The sequence below is a fragment of the Hakea prostrata genome, chromosome 2, assembly GCF_041222555.1.
Source record: "Hakea prostrata isolate BN-2017 chromosome 2, UWA_Hpros_2, whole genome shotgun sequence".
Classification (NCBI taxonomy): Eukaryota; Viridiplantae; Streptophyta; class Magnoliopsida; order Proteales; family Proteaceae; genus Hakea; species Hakea prostrata.
The window spans coordinates 3,924,284-3,947,492 of record NC_142601.1 but is presented as its reverse complement, the minus strand read 5'-3'; the positions used below and the strand labels follow the sequence as shown (position 1 = coordinate 3,947,492).

At 38.5% G+C, this 23,209-nt stretch overlaps 3 protein-coding genes across 6 annotated transcripts; all 3 read right to left on the bottom strand.

The window, feature by feature from the left end:
* Positions 1 to 5,713: 5,713 nt before the first annotated feature.
* SGR9 (RING/U-box superfamily protein) lies at positions 5,714 to 6,793 on the bottom strand. The gene has a single exon (XM_089143879.1). The coding sequence runs from the start codon at positions 6,754 to 6,756 to the stop codon at positions 5,941 to 5,943; it is 816 nt and encodes a 271-aa protein (XP_089000005.1). The 5' UTR covers positions 6,757 to 6,793; the 3' UTR covers positions 5,714 to 5,940.
* Positions 6,794 to 8,402: 1,609 nt separating this feature from the next.
* Positions 8,403 to 10,548, bottom strand: LOC149023334 (Pentatricopeptide repeat (PPR) superfamily protein). The gene has a single exon (XM_089142777.1). It carries the CDS (start codon positions 10,494 to 10,496, stop codon positions 8,496 to 8,498), a length of 2,001 nt encoding a protein of 666 aa, XP_088998903.1. The 5' UTR covers positions 10,497 to 10,548; the 3' UTR covers positions 8,403 to 8,495.
* Positions 10,549 to 13,126: 2,578 nt separating this feature from the next.
* On the bottom strand, positions 13,127 to 22,323 carry LOC149023333 (CDP-diacylglycerol--glycerol-3-phosphate 3-phosphatidyltransferase 2-like). 4 transcript variants are annotated; one of them, XM_089143878.1, is made up of 8 exons: positions 22,001 to 22,323; positions 21,424 to 21,873; positions 18,521 to 18,618; positions 18,366 to 18,416; positions 18,055 to 18,171; positions 14,480 to 14,536; positions 14,305 to 14,390; positions 13,127 to 14,175 (listed from the first exon to the last, which is right to left on the bottom strand). In XM_089143878.1, exons 2-8 carry the CDS (start codon positions 21,821 to 21,823, stop codon positions 14,055 to 14,057), a joined length of 930 nt encoding a protein of 309 aa, XP_089000004.1. In that variant the 5' UTR covers positions 21,824 to 21,873; positions 22,001 to 22,323; the 3' UTR covers positions 13,127 to 14,054. The 4 variants fall into 4 exon arrangements, with proteins under 4 accessions (XP_089000004.1, XP_089000003.1, XP_089000002.1 ...); XM_089143877.1 differs by having other exon boundaries at positions 21,997 to 22,322; XM_089143876.1 differs by having other exon boundaries at positions 13,128 to 14,175; positions 21,979 to 22,322.
* Positions 22,324 to 23,209: the final 886 nt, after the last annotated feature.

Here is a 23,209-nt window from a genome sequence, read left to right as displayed (position 1 = left end):
ATTGTTCCATGGATGCACAAATCAGTATATTAATTTAAGTTGCCCTAACCCTAGTTTTCCAGATCCAAATAGGGAACTGAGATCATTCCTATTGTCAAGATATTTTAGATGTGAAACAATCTTTTGATTTTTTTCTATTCTATTTTGTTCCGAGGTCTACAAATTGTGTAACAGATTCCTTGTTCAGGTTGGTTCTATCAATTGAACTCCCGGCAAAATAGCCTTTGTCTAAGCCTTAGCTTCTGCAATTATGTAAAGCAGATGTTACTTGTAAAAGAAAAGAAACTGGAAAAGTAAGATTATTGAAGCTTGGAAAAAATGCTTCCCAAAAATGGCATTTGCTACTACACACAGAATAGAGATGGGTTGTATAGTTGTACAATAACTTGGGTTGGTAGAAGGATTGATTATGTCTTGACTTGCAATCAAAGATGGAAGGGCTCTTTAGTTTTGAGATGCTTTTTTTCTTTCTTTGCTGTTTGCCCATTTTCAATATACAGTTTCATTAAGATGACAAGGACCAGCTGGATGAGACTACCAGCAAAATGGAAAAGGGGAAAAGGAACGTGTTATGTTTGGAAAGCTAGCTGAACAAGGTGAGGTTAGTTGGATGCTCTGTGAAAATGATCAAATGAGTCTAATTATTGTTCTTGATTAACTTTCTTCTCATGGGCATCTGGATTTTTCTTATGATTCTCATAACGGTTGTGAGAACCTTATTGGCTACTAAATGCCACATGAAGATAAGAGCTTGATTGTTTAAACCATTATAATCACACCCTTGCACAGCTTTGAGTTGAAGTAATAATAGAAAGCAACCCGGCCATACGCAAGCCTTGTGGGGATTGGATTCTATGCTTAGACATGCAAATTATCTTGGTCATCATCTAGGATTTTGGCCATTATATGGGTCAAGGCAAGGTAATCATTTCTAAGCTGGCAAGTGGCAACGCAGTTGTAGCTTTGTCTGCCCAAGCATGGTAGCATGAGGGCCTCTAATTTGGAGTGAACTTGAATGTTGTGCATTTAATGAGTAGCACCTGCTGCAGCCGAATCAGTCAAGATCAAATCTCGATCTTTCATTTTGCAGGTGGTGAAAACCAAAATGGATCAAGATCTCGATCTTGACCATAGGTAACACAATGTTGGGCATTTAATGCACAACACTAAAGTTGAACCCCTCTAATTTAACCTCTCCAGTCCAATTCCTACCAATCTCAGATGGGTAGGGTGAAGTGACAACTCTACCCTTGGCCCCTTGCTAACGTGGGATCTACTCCTCTCTTTTGGGTTGGAATTCTTTATCCCAACAGGTGGAAGATTTGCTTTTTTCATATCTCTTCTATCGTGTGTTTAAGAGAAACGTTCACCTCTAAGAATTGATAAGATGTTATAGGTGGCAAGCGGGTAGATATGGACCCCCCCACCCTCGAAATTGAGTATGGATCACCTCTCTGTCATGGGAGATGTATGTATTCCCTTGACGCTTCTTCACCATACAATAAAAGAGTTTAGATCACTTTTCCGTCGAAGGAAAACTATATGCTATTTTGGCGTTTTTACCATATATAGTGTGTAGGGCCCACGCCCATGTAGTAGATCTCACATGTGCGTGTACCCCACACAGTATGTGATCTAAACTCACAAAATAACCATAATTGGATTCTCAATGGGTCACACTCCCACGTGAGCCCCATCTCTATTTTATAGTAAAGAAGTGTCGATGGAGAACGTACATCTCTCGTGACTATGAGGTGATCTGAACTCTCCAAAACATGTGATGAAGAAGTGTGAGAGGAACATGAGGGATTGACGACCCGAACTCATGAATGTGTATTGCCATAGTTTACCGAAAACTACCTAGCCAACCCTCCTCTCCCATGAATCGGGTGACAGCCGAGTCCGCAACCGATTCCAGTTGGGTTAAAATTGATCCCGATCCGAACTCATGGACGAGATCAAACCAAACTGATCTGGTTCAACTTGGGTTTAAATTGATTTAGCTGGTTAAACCAGTTGGGTTTAACAATAGCCCAGTTCACTCGGATTCCTTGAATCAGATTATCAGAGTATCCATGCCGTTCGCCGTCGCTCCGATGTAGGTTCAGAAATTCTCAATCAACCAAGTAGCAGAAACCCTAGAGAGAAAAGTGGACAATTCCGAATGTCTCAGTCGAAATCCAAGAGAGAAGAGTAGTTGCCTTTTTCTCCTTATTAATGTTTACCTGATAATGAAGACGATTGCAGGAATTGACGAATGTTCCAAGCCCCTCTCACTCTCTAAATCTGCTTCGGTTCTACAAAAATTCATCAACGAGAATCCTAGAGCTTCGCAAGCCGTTTCTGTATATCTAAAACGCTCTTCCGCTGCCTTTGATGAGCTAGTTAAGTTTCATAACGAACTCAGAGGATACCGCCGCAAACGCACAAATTCTCAGAGAAAGGTGGTGAAAGACGGAGTCTTAATAGACGCTGAAGCAGGCGAACAGGCCACCAAGCGAGGTCCATATGTTAATTCTTTGGAAGAACACAGTTACGAATATCCCCAGTGCGGGAGGAGACCGGAAAGAGAGGATTTTGATAAAGAAGGAAACTACAGTCACAGAAAGAATAACAAGAAACAAGATTATCCCTGCAGCCAATGGTAAAGAAGGTGAATCTGGAGTTCGAATTGTGGTAGAGATGAAGAGGGACATAACTGGAGGAACATGAATTTTGAAGGTTGAACTATTCTGAGTTGCAGCGCAGCAAGAAAGACAAGAAGATCAAGAGAAGAAGTCAAGGCGTAATTTAGCTTCTGGTAACTGTAGTTACTTTTCCAAACTGTGATAATAATTACTCTGTCCCAGTCCAATTTTTCACATCTTCATTCCTCTTTCTTATGTAATTTCAATGGGAAATTTTTGTTCTTGTTGGTTTCCCCCAGTTATGTCCTTCTATAGTTGAAATCTGTTATTCTTTTTGGCATGATATATATATCTCTTTGATTAACTCTCAGAATTTTAGTTTTATAAGCATTGTGGAATTTGTCTGGATGATATTCTTGAGATTAAGAATGACTAATTCCATGACTGGTAAACAAAATGCCTTCATAATCACAGAGCAGTAAAAGCACTATAAAAAATATTTGATTGAAAACATTGCACTTTATTCCTCCCCAATCTCTGGATTGTAGTGTTATTGATGGTATCCTTCATGAAATTCATTTAGTCTTCTGTAGGATATGACTGGCCATGGAACTCTCAGTTCAATTAAGAGGGGGGAAGAAAACCTGTCATGTATTAGTGAGCACTTGGATGTTTCAGTCACCTTTGGTGTGGATCTAATATATTCAGGAAATGACTCCCAAGAGATTCAGTAATCAACCTTGAACATCCATTTTCTCTCTGCTAAATGATTCTGTTTCTGAGGTATTCCATGACAAATAATCTTTGAGTTACTGCTTTAAGTCCAGGGTATTGTACTGCAACTCAAATGATTAAGATCAATTCTGAAAGGTACAAGAGGTAGAAAAATAATGTTTTTAGAAGGCCATAGTGCCACACCAGTTGAATGGGTGGAATAGCTATTTTTTATATGTTGTTGTCTGGAGTATAGGTACACATCTGGAGATGCTGGATGTTAGACCAATGAAATCTTGTAGATTATGATTCCATAAGATTTATGGTTTCCAATTTTGGGTCTAAACGATGGCTATTGTTGAATTTTCATATGTTTAGATTTATGAGATAGCAGGGAACTAAAGGTTTGATAAGGGAAGAGGAAGTTTAGTCTAGATATGGATAAAGAAAAGAAGTGCGGAGGGACAAGATAAATTGAAAATGTTATTCGGTGGAGGCAGTTTATTGCTAAAGCATGCTTTCAAAAAGCCAACTGTATAATGTTGCTGGTGTAGGGAGGAATCCCTATACCTCAGTCTGTTTTTAAGCTTATCTGAAGACCCTGTACTAGCAGAAGCGCTAGGTATGCCCTTTTATAGTGGACATCCCACACTCCATCCCAGAGTTTTCCGTAAGCTGGAAATGGTGTTTTCTTTAGGATATTCTGTATGGTTGCTGTATTTGCTGGAGTCTTTGTTGAAATGGTATTATTCTCCTGTCTCAATGATCTTTGTTATTGCTTTTGATTGTGCTAGTGAGTGGGCCTTAAACATGTGCTTCACAATTGTCATCCATTTTCCTAGCTTAGGGTTGGTTTATACATGTTATTGGCATTTGACCACATGGGTTTAGCTAGTAATGGACCAACTTAATGACCTGAAACATGGGTGATTTAGTTGGGTATGACTCTTTAGCTTTTATTTTGAGTTGTTTTACTTTAGTTCCATTGAACTAGTGGTCAAATTTGAGTCTAGTTCAATTTAGGTTAGCAGGTGACTAGCACATCAGTAGTTAGTATTATTTTGAGTATATTTTAGCTTCCTAGTCAATTTGAGTTAAATAGGTGAGGGATTGGGTTAGGCCTTTTCCCTAAGAGTCTATTTTTGAAAGGTTGAAATCGGTTGCTTTGTTGAACACAAATCTGGTCATTGAAATTGCTTGGCAAAGCCACTGCTCCTGCTTCTTCTCCGGTGTTAGTGTCTATTATATACTTTGGTTGGCACTTCAGAATCTTCACCCTCTGTTTATAGGTGAACCATAACACACTGAAGAAATGGCTAAATACACAGGATTTCAGTGAATGTCTTAACAGATCATCTTGTTCATTGACAGCAGGAGTGCAGACTGTACGACCCTTAAGCTGATAATCTTAGAATGTTCTCTCAAGTCATTAAGCATTTCCGGAGAAATATGTCGATGAACTGACGAAGTAGTTAACATCAGTAACTGACTGTCCACATCAGACACGATTACGCTTATTGATTCACCAAACAGCAGCCGCAGCCTATATGATATAATCAATATACTCAGAACTTCTACCCAAAAAAGGGTGATCAGAGAGTTTGTATGTCAAACATTCATACAATGAAAAAAACTATTAGGATTTATAGATTTTAGCCCTAATCTTTCGTTTGGGATGTTTAATATTGGTTCTCAATGCAGGAAAAGTTGGTCCCAGGTAGGAATATTACCCCAATCTTCGCCTTGGATGGTTGATACTGATTCTTGATGCAGGAGAGAAGAAATAAGAAAAATCTCCTTTGCACTCCTTCACCTTTTTGCATGAATTATGTATGAAGCTTTTTTGAAGAAGCGACTGTCTTGTGACACTAAGAGAAGGTTCATTTTATTATCTACAAAGCTGTTTCACCTTCTGAAAATTGCACCATCAGAGTTGTTGCACCTTCTGAAGCCTTTGAATTATTAAATTTACCTTTAATTTGGTCAAAATGTTTTGGTTCATTCAGGGATGAAAAGATTGAATGGCTGAAAAGTTATAGCTGGAGATTTGTAAACTGATCTCAATCCCGTCGTCACAATTACAGAAGTTCCACACGAAAACTACTAAGGTGTATAATGCACATTCTTGAAAGCCTTCGGTGCAGAATTGCACTTCTTGCTTCTCCAAAATTTTGCTTTTAAAGAATCTCTAGCCATTGTAGGTATGTCTAATGCCACCAAATTCGCTTGGATGAAAAAGCAGATAATGCTCTGTTTTGATACACATACATTGATGCAGCTTGATCTCTTAAGAAAATCTGCAGTGTGAATAAAACAAGCCCTACAACCGGAGATTCTGATTCTTATGAACGTTTCTCTGTTTGCATTTTAGCAGCAGATGGATTTATGAACATTCAATCGTCAACAACTTATTTAGAAGAAACCACATAAATAGATTCGAAATTTGCAAACTAATGATCTGTATATCTCAGTATTCTCATCAAAGCCCAAATCTTATTATCATACAGTATAGATGTCATCATTTTTTCTTTCTTACACGTCTTAAAAGGAATAATACAAAGAAAGTTTCCATTTGCATCTGATATTGGAATTGGATTTGCTATTCACAAGAATGCATTCCACTCTTGGCTACGATAATCCCCCATAATCTCTGAATCTCACCAAATACATCATCTGTGGGAAGCTGAAACCTGCAACAAGGACAAGTGTTCTTCTTCTTCAGCCATGGTAGCACACAAATCCAATGGAACAAGTGATCACATGGTAATTCACACACCTCCCTCCCTTCTCTCATCTCTTCCCTACATATGACACATTCTACCCCGCCACCACTCAACTCCACCGATGGCAACGCCACAACCGCTGCTACCGACGCCGCTACCTCCCTCTCCTTCTCTTCCCTACAACCTGCTGCCTCTAAAAATGTCCGACACCTTGTCGCGACATCGATAAACGGAGTCAAAACTGCACTACTAGACCCTCCAAGGCCACCCAGAGTCGTCAAGCTAATACCCACGTGGTAATCCATGAGAACACTTCGCCATTGAGCTGGAGATAACCTCTGTAAAGCTTGGGGTACTTGTTGGTGGATTTGGCAAAGGAGCATGAGAAGCAAGGCAGCATCAAGGTCTTTCAATCTGAGAGCAGTGGATGTGTTTGGTATGTTGGTTTCCAAGAAACGTGTGAGGTGTGTGAGCATGGAAAGCAGATAACGAGCAACTAGCAGAGTTTTCTGGTGAAGTGAGAGAGTTTGGAGATGGTGAAGAGTTAGTGGGAAGCGAGTGGGAGATTGCAGGAGGGAGAAGAGATGGTGCTGTTGACGCCAGAACTCCGATGTCACAGAATTTATCAGATGGGAGAATTGGAGGGTGTTGAGGGTGGAGATGGCTGCCAAGATTTTCTCCTCCTCCTCCATAGCAATTACTTTGCATCTGTGTGTTTGACACTGACCATATATAAGTGAGAATGTGTGGCTTTTATAGGAACATGGAAGACACTTATCTGATCCCGAAGAGCTTTCCTGTTGCCTGTTCAATTCTCTAGTTCAAATCACCTTTACGTTGGGAAAGCACATACTGCTCCTCACATTTTTTTACCACACAAGATGTGGGGCTCACATGAATAGTAATGAAATAATTCAGATGTTGGACCTCACTCTTATTATGTAATGAGAAACACCACAAGAACAGTATGTACTCCTCTGACGGGGAGGTGATCCAAACTCTCAATTCTCATTCGGACAGGAGAAAATTAGCCTATGAAGATTAGAGGAGGTGGAGATGTTGTGTCCCCAAAAATATGACTGGTTGGAGCATTCTTCCTGTCGTTTTCTTTTCATGGCTTGCACATATATTTGATAATCCTCAATTGGTCATTTATTGATGTTAGCCTCTCATTCTCTGGCACCTCTTTCTTCTTGTTCTCTTCCTGGATTTTGTCTGTAACTGTGTGGAAGACAGGGAGAGTGTGTGTATGTGACTTCGAAGGAGACAAAGTGTGAGTGAGAGATGGTGGGCTCACATGGATGACTGATGAAAAGTATATTTTGCTCCTCTCCCCCATAAAAAGTCCCTCAAAAGGCAGAAATTATTGAAGAAACTGCGAAAGCTCAAACTTCCACAGCACTTATTGGGCATTTTGTCGCCCATCACACTGCACTCAGCAAGCTCAATCATGAAAGTTCATTTAGTATGAATTCTAATTCGAGTAAATTGACAATAAAATATTTATGAAATTCAAGCTGGAGATCCTAACATTGTTCACTTCATCTGTACACAAAGGTTTGGTAGGAAGAATCTTCGAGAGATTTACATATCCTTTCTGTTACCCAAGAACTTGAAGTCTAGGAATATCTATCAAAAAAATTACCAAAAAGAGCACTAATTAGAAGATCAACCTCAGTAACAGATCAAGAGCTGAACCTGTCAATGTAGAATCAATTTACACTACACCAGAGAGTGGAAATTTAGATCTCTGGGGCCGTGGCTCAGTAATCAGACCACTGATGCAGCTCCTGATTTTAAATAAATCATGTTCAAGTCGAACTACAAAACAGCTGGCTCTAGCCAACAAGACATTTGATGTATAAAAAATTCACGGATCCCAACAGAATGAAAAGCCTAATGGTGACATTGAATTCCCACCTATTGAATGGACTGTCTACTGAAACAACACTGATACAACTCAGATTTTAACTAAATCATGTTCAAGAAATTCGAACTACAAAACAATTACTGTGGACAACACATCATTTGATGTAACAAAAAGATTGTTTACGGATCCCCAAGCAGCTCTCAGATTTCAATTTTCACCAAATTACCCAGTACCTAGTTTCTGTGTTCCCAAAACATCCTGTCAAAGCCCCCATTTCAATGATCAAGATCAACAGCAATAACTGAATTCCACCACACAGCCCCACCCCACTGCCAAAAAAATAAAGTTGGACACTCTTAGTCTTAAGCACTTCACCTATAAGCTGATTTTGATATACTGTTGATTAACACATGGATCAAGATTATTGTTGCTTTAAAGGACTATATTTTTGACAAATAAAGTATCTCATAGGTGGATGAGATCCAAAGCAGAATCTGCCTCTGAGAAGTTTGAAAGACTAAAATTATTTCATATTTATCAATGTTTGAATTTCATGGTGAACTATAAACACTCCTCGTGTAACTCATTTACAGGCACATAACCTTCTTCTCTGATCAACTCAGTTAATCCTTCAAGCATCTCATAAATCTCTTCTGCCATCCAGTTTAACACATTCCCAGCAATGAAAGTCTGTTGTCTACCATTCGTTTCTATCCAGCTACAACCAGGGGTTTTATTCAACCCTGTTACATTCATCTTTTCTCTAATCCTCTGAGCTTCATCCCATCTCCCAGCCCTGGAATATAGATTTGCCATAATGATGTAGTTCCCAGTGTTTTCAGGTTCAATCTCAACCAATTGTTTGAAAACAAATTTGCCAAGTTCAACATCCCCAGAAATTGATGCACCATTGAGCAATGCACCCCATACCTTAGCATTTGGCTCGATAGGCATTTTGGAAATGAATTCAGCTGCTTCAGAGAGGTTTCCAGCACGACTAAGCACTCCGACCATGCAAGCGTAATGCTCAACTGTAGGTTGGATTCCAAACCCTGACAAAATAGTATTGAAGATTTTCCAAGCTTCATCAACCACTCCAGCATGCGCACAAGCCGCCAATACTGCAGTGAATATGACCGAGTCAGGCTGGATCCCATTCGTGAGCATATCTCTAAACAGGGAAACTGCAGAATTTGCATCCCCATGCGCTGCATATGCCGAGATTATAGCAGTCCAAACAATCAAACTTCTAGTCCTCAATTGCTCAAAGACCTTGTGAGCCCCCCGGAGAAACCCAGATTTTGCATATGTGTCAATTATGGCTGAACCCATATAGACGTTCTCATCAAGGTTATTCCTAATGGCATAACTATGGATCTGTTTCCCGTACTTTAGGTTTGAAAAATATGAAAAGGTGGGAAGAACACTTGAAAGTGTCACAGAGTTCGGTCTGAGGCCTGCAGCTTGCAACTTTAGCAGTAGTTCAGGAATGCCTTCATGATGATTATTCTGAACCAGACCAGAAAGCATAGCGTTCCATGTACTCAATGCGGGGTTTTCTATCTTCAAAAATAACTCCATTGCTTCATCAACATACCCATGAAGCATGTACCCGGAAATCATTGAGCCATAAGTAACTTCATCCCTCTCAGTCATCTCTTCAAGTAGTTCCTTAGCATAGTCCAAACTCCCACATTTTGCATACATCCCAATGATGGAATTGCAGACTACAGCATCCAGCTCAATTCCGTTCCGAAATACATCCTGATGAACTTTCATGCCAAAGGCAAGTTCCTTCAAATGAGCGCAAGCTTGCATGACACTTGCCACCGTTACTGCATCAGGTCTCAAACCAGGCAAATTTTCCATTTCCCCATAAAGACTCAGACAATCCTCATACATTCCAGCTTGAGAATAACCAGAAACCATGGAGTTCCAAGACACAATATCTCTATGTAGCATCCCATCAAACAATTTCCTAGCCAGGTTCAAATTTCCGGACCTAGCATAGAAACTTATTATAGCATTCAGCACAAAGATGTCAGACTCCAACCCATGTCGAAGCGTAAAACAATGAATCTCCATACCCAAACCTGAATCCGGAAGCACAGCTGACAGGGCCTTTAGAAGACAGGTAATCGTAAAATTATCGGGTACAAGAGTGGCTGTTGAAGACGAAACTAGAGAAGAGAAGAGCTTGAGAGTTTCTTCATGTTTGTTGTGTAAGGAACATGCAATAAGCATTGCGTTCCATGAAAATATATTTTTGTGGGGAATTTTATCGAACACCTTGAAGGCTCCGAAAAGAAAGCCAGACCTTGAGTAAAAAGTGAGGAGTTTTGAAGCAAGGAAGTTGTCAGGGATGACGGAGTGAAGAACAATGCGGGCATGGATTTGCTTGCCTGGGCGAACGAGGCGGTGATCGGTGCAGTGTTGTATGAGGTGACCATAAGCACCATAATCCATTCCATCGGAGCGATACAAGCTTGAGAGAGCTCGTTGGACACGCCCAGTGACATCGACAGTTGATAGTTGATTTTTCAGAGGCTTCGTTATCCTCATCCCCTTAACGAGGATGGTTGAATGTCATCTCCCAACTGGACTAAGCTCCATTAAATTCCACCTAAAGTTATATTATATCTGCGGTGGGATTTTGTACACTCATGGCGAGAATTCAAAAACCCGTAATTTATCAGGTCCTTTTTCTGCAAATTGCTCCGGCACCCAGAACAGAAGCTTTTAAATACGAAATCTCATTCTATCTTTTGAATAACAGGGATCAGAAACATGATTACATAAACCGTAATTCAATCAAGTCAAGAAATAACACGAGAATGGAACATAAATCGTCGGGGAAAAAAACCACTCGGTATTTCAATCCAAGTCCAGAGAAGCTTTAGTTGGTTTAATAATCCAAAACGATTACCAAAAAAAATTGTTTCCAAAACACCAAAACCAAAAACAAATAAAGGTGTCAATTCGGCGCCCGTAACGGACCGATCAACCGATATTATACGTACGAATGAAAACAAATTAAAAAGCGGGCGAATAATCGGATAAAATCGGATGAAAAAAACGGCATGACGATATGAGAAAGCTATCTAATCAAAGGCCCCCCCCAAACCCACATATAAGATACCTGAACTACTGTTCATCATAAAATACTAAAGGAGATCCGTGAAATTAATATAAAATAAAGATTGTTTATTGCAATGCAAACAAAAGACGGATCTCAACACATGCCTAGATTCACACCGATGCAAAGGGCGACAAAACGAGTGGGCTAGCAGGCCCAACCTATAATCAACGTCAAATGAGGCTGCAGGAAAATCCAGAAACAACTACCCGAGAAAACGACCAGAACCAAATAGAGAATAGAGATACAAAGACAAGATACCACCAAGCAGACAAGGAGCCCAAAAACAAAATGAAGCTCAAAGCATGGAACAAAGGCAAAGCAAATGTTAGGGTATAAGTTGAAAAGAAAATCACAAAAACCCAAAACGGATGAAATGGGTAGAGGACCCATACCAAAATGTGATCGAGAAACGGTTTTCGGTACATACCCTACCGAATTTGAAACGGTGCCGTACGATATAGTTTTAAATGACACGGTTCGGTACATTTAAACGGTTTCGATACCTAATTGACACCCTTAAACATGATTACATGAAAATTTTTTTTTTTTCTTCTATCTTTTACACGAAACTGTTAAATTGATTAGAGGTGTTTTTTTATCAAAAAAAATTCAATCCCACCCCTTAGAGTACCTTTTAATATTAATTCAACGGTCAAATCCATTATCCCTAATACCGTTAGTCTTCAAATAGGATCAGAATGATCAAATCACACATAATCGAATAGAAAACAAGAAAGAAAAAGAAAGATTTTACTCTGGTTCACCTCAATATAAGAAAATAAAGAAATCTAGAATACACCAAATGACACATAATGAATTTGATACTAAGAGGATGAAAATAAAGGGATAGAAAAAGATAAAAAGAAAAGAAATCATTTTAATCAACCGAAACAATAAAATAAAAAGTAATTTTGCCAATTTAGCAAAACGAAGTTTTTTGCCCTCGTATCCCATGCAAAGAACCTTTTTTTGACATGAGGAGGACTGTTACATCTTATTAGGAATGGTGAAAACATCAATCCGAGGCTAGAGTAGTGGATCCCAGATAAAACATTACCATCACTAAAAGCTCCATTTGCTCTCCTTCTGGATGCACCATCTAAAGTTTTTTTTTTCTTCATCAATGCTCAACAAAGAACATGGAACAGAGATCTTATAAAACAATGGTGGCCCCAGAATTTGAGAATGCAATTCTGAAAGTTCCTTTACCAAGTTTTGAGTTAGAAGATAAAATCATTTGGTCTCTTACAAGTTGGGTTTGAAGAACCAAGAAGAACAACATCCAAAGGTTGGGTTAAAACTTTGGCACCTACATCTACTACCCAAAGTTCAGAAATTCATTTGGAAGGTTATACTTGGCAAAGTGTCAACAACATAGCAAAGGGGTGTAAAATCAAGAGCGTTCTCGGAAAACAACGTCAGGTTATGATGTGTTCATACAAAGCACTCAAGAGCAGCAAAAAACCTCCTTCTGCACCAGGCTTTGTGGATAATATGGCTTGATTACAACAATGCCATATGGGAGACCCATCACAAGTCCAACAGGAATAGTTCAAATGGGTGCAGCAGCAGTTGGATAACAGGGGGAGAATCCTGAAATGGAAATTTTAACGATCAAATGGGAAGCTCCACAAGAGAGGTGGCTAAAATTAAATGTGGATGGGTCAAGACTGAAACAGCAAACAGTTCATTTCAGGCAGGCTACCGGGGAATTCTTAGAGATACTCATGGAAGAATGAATGATTCTCTGTTTTCACGACTGTTGTGGAGATCAGTCAGCAATGGTAGCTGAAGCCTTGGCAATTAAAGAAAGCCTTGATCTTGGCTCAAGATATGAATCTATTATAAGATTATTATAGGAGACAAGCAAGCTGGAAGTTAAGATCAATCATTCATGACTCAAGGAAGCTTGCTTCAACCTTCGCTAACATCATCTTCAATCACACACTTAGGGAAACAATGTAGCAGATCACCTTACTACTCAAATGGATGTTGTTGGAAAGCTTAAAAAAGGGAATTGGCGGGCTGAGGCAGGACAGCCGAAGTGGTTTTTAAGCTGGGTAACAATCCCATTTTTTCCATTTCTCTAAAAACTGAATACTGGCATTGGCTGAACTCAGTGCTCTACGACAGCATCAACAACCTCTTCATCATGAATGGAAATAAAGAGGTTAAAGCAGGCTGAACAAGAAAATGCCAATGAATCCATATGAAAACAGAGAAGACCCAAAAATATTAAACAATTCAATCTGCTTTATGCTTTCTTCCTCCTACTTTTTTTTTCTTCCTGCCATAAAGGCTACAACTAAATTTCATCCCAATATTACCTACAGCAAGATAATCTTAAGTATGTTTAATTTAATCATCCTTGTTTACATACACAATTAATTCAATTTCTATTGACACCTTCCCAAAGATCTTCAACAATTATAGGCCTATTAAATGAACTCGATCTTTCTCCACATAAGATGGCAGTGACAATGCTCTAAAAGAACTATTCTGGGCAAGCAGATGTGCTGAAGACCCTCCATGATGAAGAAACCACTTCCCACGACCAATTGCCATTACAACCAAACAAATTCCAGATAATGCCTTCCACTGAACATCCAAATTATCTTACAATGGTATGAAGGTGAACCTTTCTTACTCCAGAATAAAAACTTTTGAGACTGTTACACATCCTACTGTCAGCCCTAATCCTCACTTCTTAATCAATGAAAGTGAAACAACCAAAATATGGATTATCCACTCCTCCAGGCCAGTTTCAATGGAAACTAATCTAAAATATTGCGACTACTGGGGAAGCAGCTTCCCTGTCAGCTATTTTATCTGAAGAAGTCCTACTTCCGTGGACACAGATCGAGTACAGATTTGTCATCAAACTGGGTTACTCCAATTAAAAGAAGAAATCCAGAAATGATTCTAGCATGGACCCAGAGTAATAACCCTCTCATGACCAACCTTAGGAATAGATGACGAAATTACTTCAGCAATACTCTCCGTATATTCCTCATGTACACAGCCAATGACCACACAGCAAGTCCAGCTGAGATATAAAGCAGAATAATACCAGAGACAGCTAGCATTCCTGACCCTGTTAGACTGTAATTTGAAAAGAAAAGAAAAAAAAAAAAAGAGGAAACTAATTAAAGAATTTTCACCATCCAATATCAGAAATTTTCTTTCCTCCATGATTACGCATTAAGAAATACTATTATACTATAGTGTTACCTGCTGTCTCGTGTAGCCAAGAGCACAGTTAGTGCAGTCATTTGTGTAGCTGTTTTCAACTTCCCAAGATTATTTACAGCAACAGCCTGATAAGTCAAACTTTCTAATAACAATTAGCATCCAATGGTTATGCAAAATGGTAAGAGATGGTAGAGAGATATGGGTGCAAAAGAACCTCGAGAAATTTACTATTTTGCGTAGCAGCCCATTCCCTTACTGCTGACATGGTTATCTATGGAAACAAAAGGGAAAGCAATTAACCATTGAGATACCTTCTAATGATATAAAAATCTTAAAAAAACTATCACAAGAACAAGCACCAACAATTACTGCAGGAACAATCTTAAAAAGAGAAGGGGGATGTGGGTTTATGTAGAAAGTTTGAGCATTTATAAGGTTGGTCAAGAAGAAAAAAGTCACTGATCTTTGACCAACTGAAGTGTTCATCAGAAACAATGTCGACAGAAGAATGAGGATGAAGGGAACACACCAAACCAGGAACAGCCACAACAACATCAAAGCCTTCTCCCAACTAGCTGGGGTTGGCTACATGTCCTTCCAAAACAAAGAAAGGAAGAAAAATGAAAAATGATGAAATATTGAAAGTTCAGTTAGTGAAAAATTTAAGTGTAAGGTGAAAGCATCAGGACAACAATACCCCGGAAAACAGGAAAACCGTAGCTACATGATGTCAATGACATTGACACTTGACCTCCAACAGCTCTATCTGGACATACTTATCACAAGGCCCAGACTGGGCATGTTATTCTTTGCAACCTTGCAAATGCTCACTTTTTCCTTCTTAGTTTCGCAACACGTCCATCAGCTTCGGGTATTTCTTAACTTCCCAACATTCCTCCACACATCATAGCACATCAGATACCAGTCCTATAAAACTTACCTTGCAGCATTAAAGGAACACAAGTTGTTTGCTTCTATGAAATGATGAAATTCGATCACACAACACTCCAGCCAGACCCTTTTAGTTTCATCCATCCCACTTTTCTGTGTGAATCATATGATCTATTTCACCTTCTTTATGTATGATAGACCCTAGATATTTGATATAACATTTTCCAGTATCTCTCTCTCTGATTAGAGTTACACATTGAATACTCAGTTTTCAATATACTAATCTTAAAGCCTCTTGTTTCCAATGGAGGTGCACCATCAGTGAAGCACTAAAGACTAAAGATTGTCCAAGCCTCATAAGACTTTATTTTCGCTCATAGCTGGGACCATCGACCATGGGACCTTTATGTTTGGGTTTATTAATGTAATGCACTTCTTTTATGAGCCCATATTTGGGATCTTAATTCTGCACATCATGTGGGGCACATGTGCCTCAGAAATCAAATTAATTTAGTCTAGAAAGAATGCTAGTCAGTTAAAGCTTTTGTTTCTTTACTAAGTAACTATTTGAGTCAAGTTGGCACTCTCCAAAAACAGGCAGGTTGGTGCTGGGGTCACAGGTCACTACAGGACCACCCAAGTGTTAAACAACTCAAATTAAAAGTTTAAAGGCAGTTCTGTAATTTTATTATAAAAAAAACAAAAGAGTAGACAGAGCTGCAAATAATCAGAACCTAAAACAAATGGTTTCCTAGTTAATAAGGAAGCTAAAAAAGTGATTTATATATATTAACCAGGGGAAGAGAATTTTGTATCAATATCAGGGTATGGAACCAGTGATAAAAAAAGATGAAGGGAAGAAGATGAGATGGTATTACAATAGAAGCTTTCCTATTCAGACTAGGAAAGTAAAACAACTAAACATGGTAACCTAGGCCAACCAGGAAAGAAGAAGTAAAGACAATCCACAATAGAGGAACTCGTTCCATGAATGGTACACACCGAACCTTCAAAGTTTTGCACTTTCACTCGAACTGGAGCATAAACACATCCATAGAAAGCTCAACCTTTGACAAGATTACTATGACGAGGCTTTTGAAGAATAAAACAACCTGAAGCATTCATCAACAAAATTCAGTGTGCTAACTGGGGATTGTTGGAAGTCTAAAATTTGACCTCTACTTTGCATCACTGAAGAAAGAATGAAGGAAATAGTTAAAGCAGAGAAGCCTATCAGTTTAGACGAGAAAACAAAGGGGAATCTAGTTCTCTGATGCAAGTTTGCTTTGGATTGTGAAGGGACGAGGGGATAGAAATCATAGAGGAATCAATGGTTCAAGGTGAAAATCAAGTTCTTTCCAGGGTAGAAGATTTTCCTTCACTTCAAGAACCAAAGCTTACAGTTGAGTAAGTGAAAACACAAAGAGGAGACAATTCAGGAAGATATTAAGAAAGAAATTCAACAAGCAGAAAATTATGTGTTGAAACTAGGAAGATAAGATTCTAGAACTCAAAGAAGATAGTAAAGGCAGACTGCAGCTTTGATACTAGATGAGGTTGTTATTGTTAAGGAAAATATTCCACATGAAGCAGTGAATATTCAAGATGCTGATTTTTGTGGAAGATTTCATATTGTTTGTGATTCCACCTCACACTACGTTGATCAGAAAGTTCTCAGGGGAAGGGCTAGGATGATCCTAGGAGAAGCAGTTAGGAGAGACGTGCATAGTTTAGGCCTTGCCTCATGTATGACATCAAATAGTGTCCATTGGCGGGTAATGATCCCTATAGCCAGCTCTAGTTAGATTGTTTGAGTAGCACTTCTTATTGTTGTTGAGTTCCCTTTCTTTTGAAGTTTTGTCTTAGCCGTATCCATGTAGCTAACCCCATTTATGTGGGTAAGGCTGGGTTATTGTTGTTTCCAGTTTGTTCTCCCATCTTAACAATGTTTATGTGTCATAATTCATGTTGGACTAGGAATCTACAAATCCAGTTCTGTTATGAGTTGACTTTCTGTCGCCATGTCATTCTACTTGGTTTAGGATTTCAAACAACCGGAGTTCGTTTAGGAGTAGTTCTAAGTCAAGTATTGGTCAATTAAGTAGCCAATTTGATTACTAGTTGGTTTACACTAATTCTAGTCATGATCTGAGTTGTATTTGGGGAGTATCAGCTAGTAAGCATATGGATTTTACTATGAATAAGGTGATACCACTCTGTCACATCCACCCAGCCGGTACCCTATCTGGCATACCCGAGTGTGTGATCCACAGCCCCAAAGACTAGTATCGAGGAAATCAACCTCCCACATTTACAATAATATAATCAAGAACAAAATCAGAGTGCGGAAAATGATACCAATAGAATAATCAAATGTAGAGTGTAGTGGAAAATCACTCTACAGTAACAGCGGAAATGTAGATCGAAACTAAGAGAAAGATTACAACCGATCCCAAAATAAAAGGAAGGAAAATGAATAATCAAAATCTAAACTAATGTTTTTTTCAAGTCTATAGAGAACATATGAATGGCTGTTCAATATAGTTGCTGCCTAGTGGGTCACTTGGATGCTAATCAATGCTTGTGTGTGATTCTCAAGTCATATCTTTCATATATCTTCTTCAAATGGTTATTTTTTTCCACAGCTAAATTACTGCAACCAGGTCAAATTTTCTAATCCATTATTGTGGTATGTATATTAGCATATATTAACATATTCTGATTGTTGACATCTAAAATCCACTACAACTCTATATATTCAATTTTCGTCATTGTTGGTAACAAAATCTCTGGTTGATTATATTGCCAACTAAAAATCCTGGAGCCAAAAGAATTTCTGCTTTACTCATCAAAGCAGTGTCATGAGAATACAATATGAAAAAGTAATCAGGGAATCACCTCTCTACCAATTATGGCAATTGAAGGTACTGTCAGTAGCCATGGTATTTCTCCAAATATCGCAGCAACTTCTAATGGTCTGGTACACAATAGCACCAATGTCGCGCCAACCATAAGCTGCATCAATGAACAAAATAATTAAAGGAAAACAAGCATAAATGTTTCAAGGTTTTCCTTTCTTTTCTCTTTTTCTTGACCTGAAAACCATGCCTTGTAAGAATCAACTAGCTCAACAAATTTCTTTATTCTTTCTTTCTTTTAGTTATTTATTTATTTTGGTGGTGGGGGTGATTATAGGGAGAAGCAAGAACCTTGTCAGCGACTGGATCCAAAAATGCACCAAATGCTGTGATTAATCGCATCTGAAAAGTAGGAACGTTCAAGAGACTAGAATGAAATAAAATGACAGCAATGGAAACATCATCATACAAACTGTGGAACTGAGGATCAATCAGAAGTTGAGTACCTTCCGGGCAATGTAACCATCAAGCCAATCTGTAATTGCAGCAGCAATGAAAATAATGGTTGTCGCACTTTTCCCCCACCAATCATCCACATAAAATGCTGAACAAATTCAATATATTAGCTACATCAACATAGAGATTTCAGAGAGTGGTAACTGCATTAAACTAGGCAAAAGATCAAATACAAAAAGAAGCGAAAAAAATTTAAACATTTAACATACTCTATACCTTCGCAATCACCAAACCCATAGATAATCATGGAATCACACATAAGCTCTAATTTCAACAGCCAAAAGGGAGGGTGGGTGTGGAAGGGAGAAATCCATTAAAAGCTGAAGGATTTATATTCTATATCTTGAAAAGAAAGCACTACTCTTACTAGCTAAACAACAATTATAACCAGCAGTTCTTCAGCATAATCTACCAGCATCCATATACAGAAAAACTAAGGACTATATATGCAGAGAATGTGAACGATCATAGAAAATATCATTATTTTATCAATAACTTGATAGAAGCAGAAAGAGGAAAGCAAATATAGTAATAGACTAGGAGCGGCAATCTTAGAGATGTCATTATCTCATTAAACGACTTGCTATGTTTAATCTCCTAATCTCACTCAGGTATACTGTTAAGCAATACACTGTCCCACCCCGCCTCAATAAATAGCAAGAATTTGTTATCCTTTTTCTTTTTTGTGGGGTTAACCACAGATTTAGTTCAACCAACAAAAGGCAGCAACCCGGTAAATGACTGATCTTTGTTCAGCTTTAGAGAGCTTAGGATTCGACCAGAAAACAACCTCCAAGATTTTGAAAGGTCTGTAAAAGGCACAAATTGCCTCTCTACTCCAGCATTATTGAAGAAAAATATGATTGTCTTAACTAGTTATGGCAGCTGCACTGCAACAACAAATCACAATGCATTGCAGGAACTAGAAAATACAGAGATAGAACATCAGTACAGGAAAATCCTAAAGCATATAAGTACACATTTATATAACATATATTACTATTACAACTAATCAGAAAATAAAAACATTGACTGCATCATTCCTAATTTTATTCTTCAATTGGTGCCCCTCATATAACAAATTTCACCAAGCGCCATCTCTTCTAGTAAACCAATCTGTCATAGAGTTGCATAATCTCGCTCTCCATTGAAATGAGATATTGTTGTGACGTATAGATCCCATCTTCACAATTAAATAACAAGTATCTCCATCGACTTCAAGTTCAAAAATGTTTTTCATCCAATAACTACAGTTAAACCCCATCAATGATCAAATGGTAGATAGTAGCTTCATGTAGGCCAACAATCATTCTCTCCAATGCTGCCAAGAAAATGAACACTATTGGACGTTCCATTATGCCTCAAAAGACACCACAAATTACCCACGAGTCCTAGGTTCCCAAGTTTTTGCAATCAAGTTAAAGTTAATGACTGGTAGAAGAATCCACTGAAGAACATGCCTAGAAGAAAATGGATTATAACATGATCTTCAACACACTTCCTTTCTTGGGGCAAAGAGACCATCAGAACATAATGCAGTAACTGAAACCTTTTTTGTCAAAAAGAGAATTGGCACATCTAGTCAAATTAGAAATAAATCAGCAAATCAATTAGTCAATTATACAAATCCCAATAATTTGCCCTCATCTTGGATAGTCTCAAGCAAAAAGACACAAATAAGAATAGCTGTCCACCATATTCATAAATCAGTCAGCTTGCACTTTGATGATTCTTCTAAAGAACATGCCTAGAAGAAAATGGATTATAACATGATCTTCAACACACTTCCTTTCTTGGGGCAAAGAGACCAATTCAGAACATAATGCAGTAACTGAAACCTTTTTTGTCAAAAAGAGAATTGGCACATTTAGTCAAATTAGAAATAAATCAGCAAATCAATTAGTCAATTATACAATTCCTGATAATTTGCCCTCATCTTGGATAGTCTCAAGCAAAAAGACACAAATAAGAATAGCTGTCCACCATATTCATAAATCAGTCAGCTTGCACTTTGATGATTTTATATTTGCTGGGACAAGAAGAGGGGGATAGAAACTAGTTAATTAACCGATTTACCTAACTCAATCTCAACCTTGAAGTGAGAGAGCAAGACAATGAATCAATGTGAAACAGCAGATAGTGAAAACAATCATCTGGAGGAAGAGCAAGCGAGCAACAGCAGATCATCAAATTGGAAACAATCTTCTGGATGAAGGACAATAAAGTATATCATCAAATTGGTATTGGAAAACAATCTTGTGGACGTCCCCAAAACCAAGAAGATAGAAACGATAACCTAACGCAATATTGGATTTGGGTATCAATAGTCTCCATACTAAGTTGTATGAACCCTACATCTCCTATTTAAACTTTAAAATTACATCTTTAAATATGGATAATTCAATGTATACAAATAACAACTTTTGAACCCTACGAAGATTTTGTCGTGATTTCCAGCCTTCCAGGAAGGAAAAGGAAGAAAAAAAAAAAAGAACAAGAAACCTTAGCTCTTTATTTTTCTTGGTTGCACTAGGCCACTAGCAGGTTGCATTTCAATCAGCAGAATCAAATTGTGAGCATGCAACGGAAGAGACATGTATCATCATTAAAGAAAAATGGTAGCACATCAGGAGTAGAAAAGTTCAAAATTTGAAAAGGGATAGAATCCTTTTCAGTTCTTTTCACCCAAGTAGACAAACTTGGATCATAAATATGAAATTCAATAAATGCAACTCAAAAAGAATACCCTAAACGTCTCCTTCCTCGCACATTCAAAACTTTTTCAACCAAAACAGAAAGAAGGCCAGGGATACAGAGAAATACAGAAAAATGGATCGTTGCATCGAGAACCCATGAATTTTATTTGAACAAGAAAGACAAAGATGAAACATACTCCAAACGAGGAGCGGCACAGCGGCAACGCGACCAAGCGTCAAGATTGTAGGCAATGTAAACAATGTAAGAGATTGTGCTTGTTGTCGGTTCAACAGCAACGACGGCAGACAGTCCTTGTCGTTCCGGTAGTCTTTATTCTCAGAACCCATGTCGGCCGAACGGCCTTCTTTGAATCCAGAAGAAGAAGAAGAAGAAGGAGGAGGAGGAGGAGAAGAAGATAACGCTTTTTTTGGAGGAGGAGAAGCCAAATTTTTACGGGAGCCGAAATTGGGGAAAATCATACCGAAATATGCGCAAGTTAGTAGCCCCCAACCATCTCTGAATCCAACCGAGAATTTCTCTCCTTTTTCACCGCAACTACTACTGTTGAGGGCCACTGATCCGTTGGTTCTCGCCATGGCAGCAGAAAGCCAGCAACAGAGCCTTCGTGGCGGCACCAGCACCAGCACTGCAGCAACAACAACCAATCCAAGAGCCTTCGTTCACTAACCGAAATCACCCAAATCAAACAATACAAAAAAAGGGAACACGAGATTTTACATGATTCACTAACCAAAATATTCGAGGTTACCTACAGGCTACATCCACGGGAGAGAGATTTCACTATTTAAATCTCTAAAACCAAAACCAACACCGACCGTTCCGCTATTGCTGCTACTATTATTGCTTATCCTGCGCACCCTTTTTGCCGCAGATGGAAGGTACAAATGTACATTGTTCACTTTATTAAGCGCTGCCATGGTGGCTTAATCTTTAAAAAATTAGACAAAGAGCAAGCGCGCACTGTGGTGCTGTGTGCTTGAACATGGAAGGCACGGGTGAGAGGTATGGGGTAGAAGTTGCAGAAGAAGACTCTCTCGCAAATTACTGAAGTGGAAAGCAAGTCATTGGTTAATGGCCACCACCCTTCCGTCACTTTTGTGATTTCTTTAATGCCTCAGAGTCCGCAAGTTGATTGTCTGTATACACATGGTGATTTGAGCTGCTCGGTTGCGATATGGTGAAATTTTTTTATGAAATTCATGCAGCGTCCATCCAACACGTTGCACCATTGCACCTACATATCAGTAATTTTCATGTACTCAATGGTTTTCTTTTACCAATGGAAGGTTGGTTGAATGGTAAAAATTCATACTTCTAAGTGGAGGGGTGTTAGGATAGAAGATAACTTTGTCTTAACATTCCACTATCATATATTTATGATGGAGATTTACTTTGTGAGTGATTAGAGCTAAATTCCTTCATAAGTATGTGATGGAAAAAATGTCACCCTAAGGTTTCTCTCAGGTGCGTTTGTTTCGCTGGAATAAATGGAAAAAAAGGGTGGAAAAATTCTTGAAAAGAATATAGATTTCTTACTTTTCCCTTAAATCTGAAAATGATAAATTATTTGGTTGCTTGGGGTGAGAAAGTGAGAGACAAGTTTTCTTCTGTTGATGTGGCAGTCCAACTTTCTCACCCCAAGTCATTTTAAAACCCCACATATTTGGTGGGACATTGTGAATATGTTGGGAAAAGTAAAAAATAAGACCCACCATTATCATTTTTCCACAAAACACTTTCATTTCTGTTTCTTCTCCATCACCCCCACTACATATGGGACCCACATATTTTTTTTTCCCACACATTTGCAAACAAACGCAGCCTCAATGTTGAAAAAGAAATTTTCAATAACTTTGCAAGAAAATTGGCAAAAAGCCAGACACTCGTGGGTCATGGATCTAGAAAGCGGGTCATGGATCTAAAAAACCCACGCTTTGGGTTTTGCTGAGTAGAGAGTTGAT

Coding starts and splice junctions, on each gene's coding strand:
- SGR9 (XM_089143879.1), bottom strand. CDS start 6,756: ATGGAGGAGGAGGAGAAAATCTTGGCAGCCATCTCCACCCTCAACACC.
- LOC149023334 (XM_089142777.1), bottom strand. CDS start 10,496: ATGAGGATAACGAAGCCTCTGAAAAATCAACTATCAACTGTCGATGTC.
- LOC149023333 (XM_089143878.1), bottom strand. CDS start 21,823: ATGGCGAGAACCAACGGATCAGTGGCCCTCAACAGTAGTAGTTGCGGT. Junction 18,619..21,423: donor TGTGCCGCTCCTCGTTTGGA/GTATGTTTCATC, acceptor GAATTTGTTCAG/CATTTTATGTGGATGATTGG. Junction 14,391..14,479: donor AAAATAGTAAATTTCTCGAG/GTTCTTTTGCAC, acceptor TTGACTTATCAG/GCTGTTGCTGTAAATAATCT.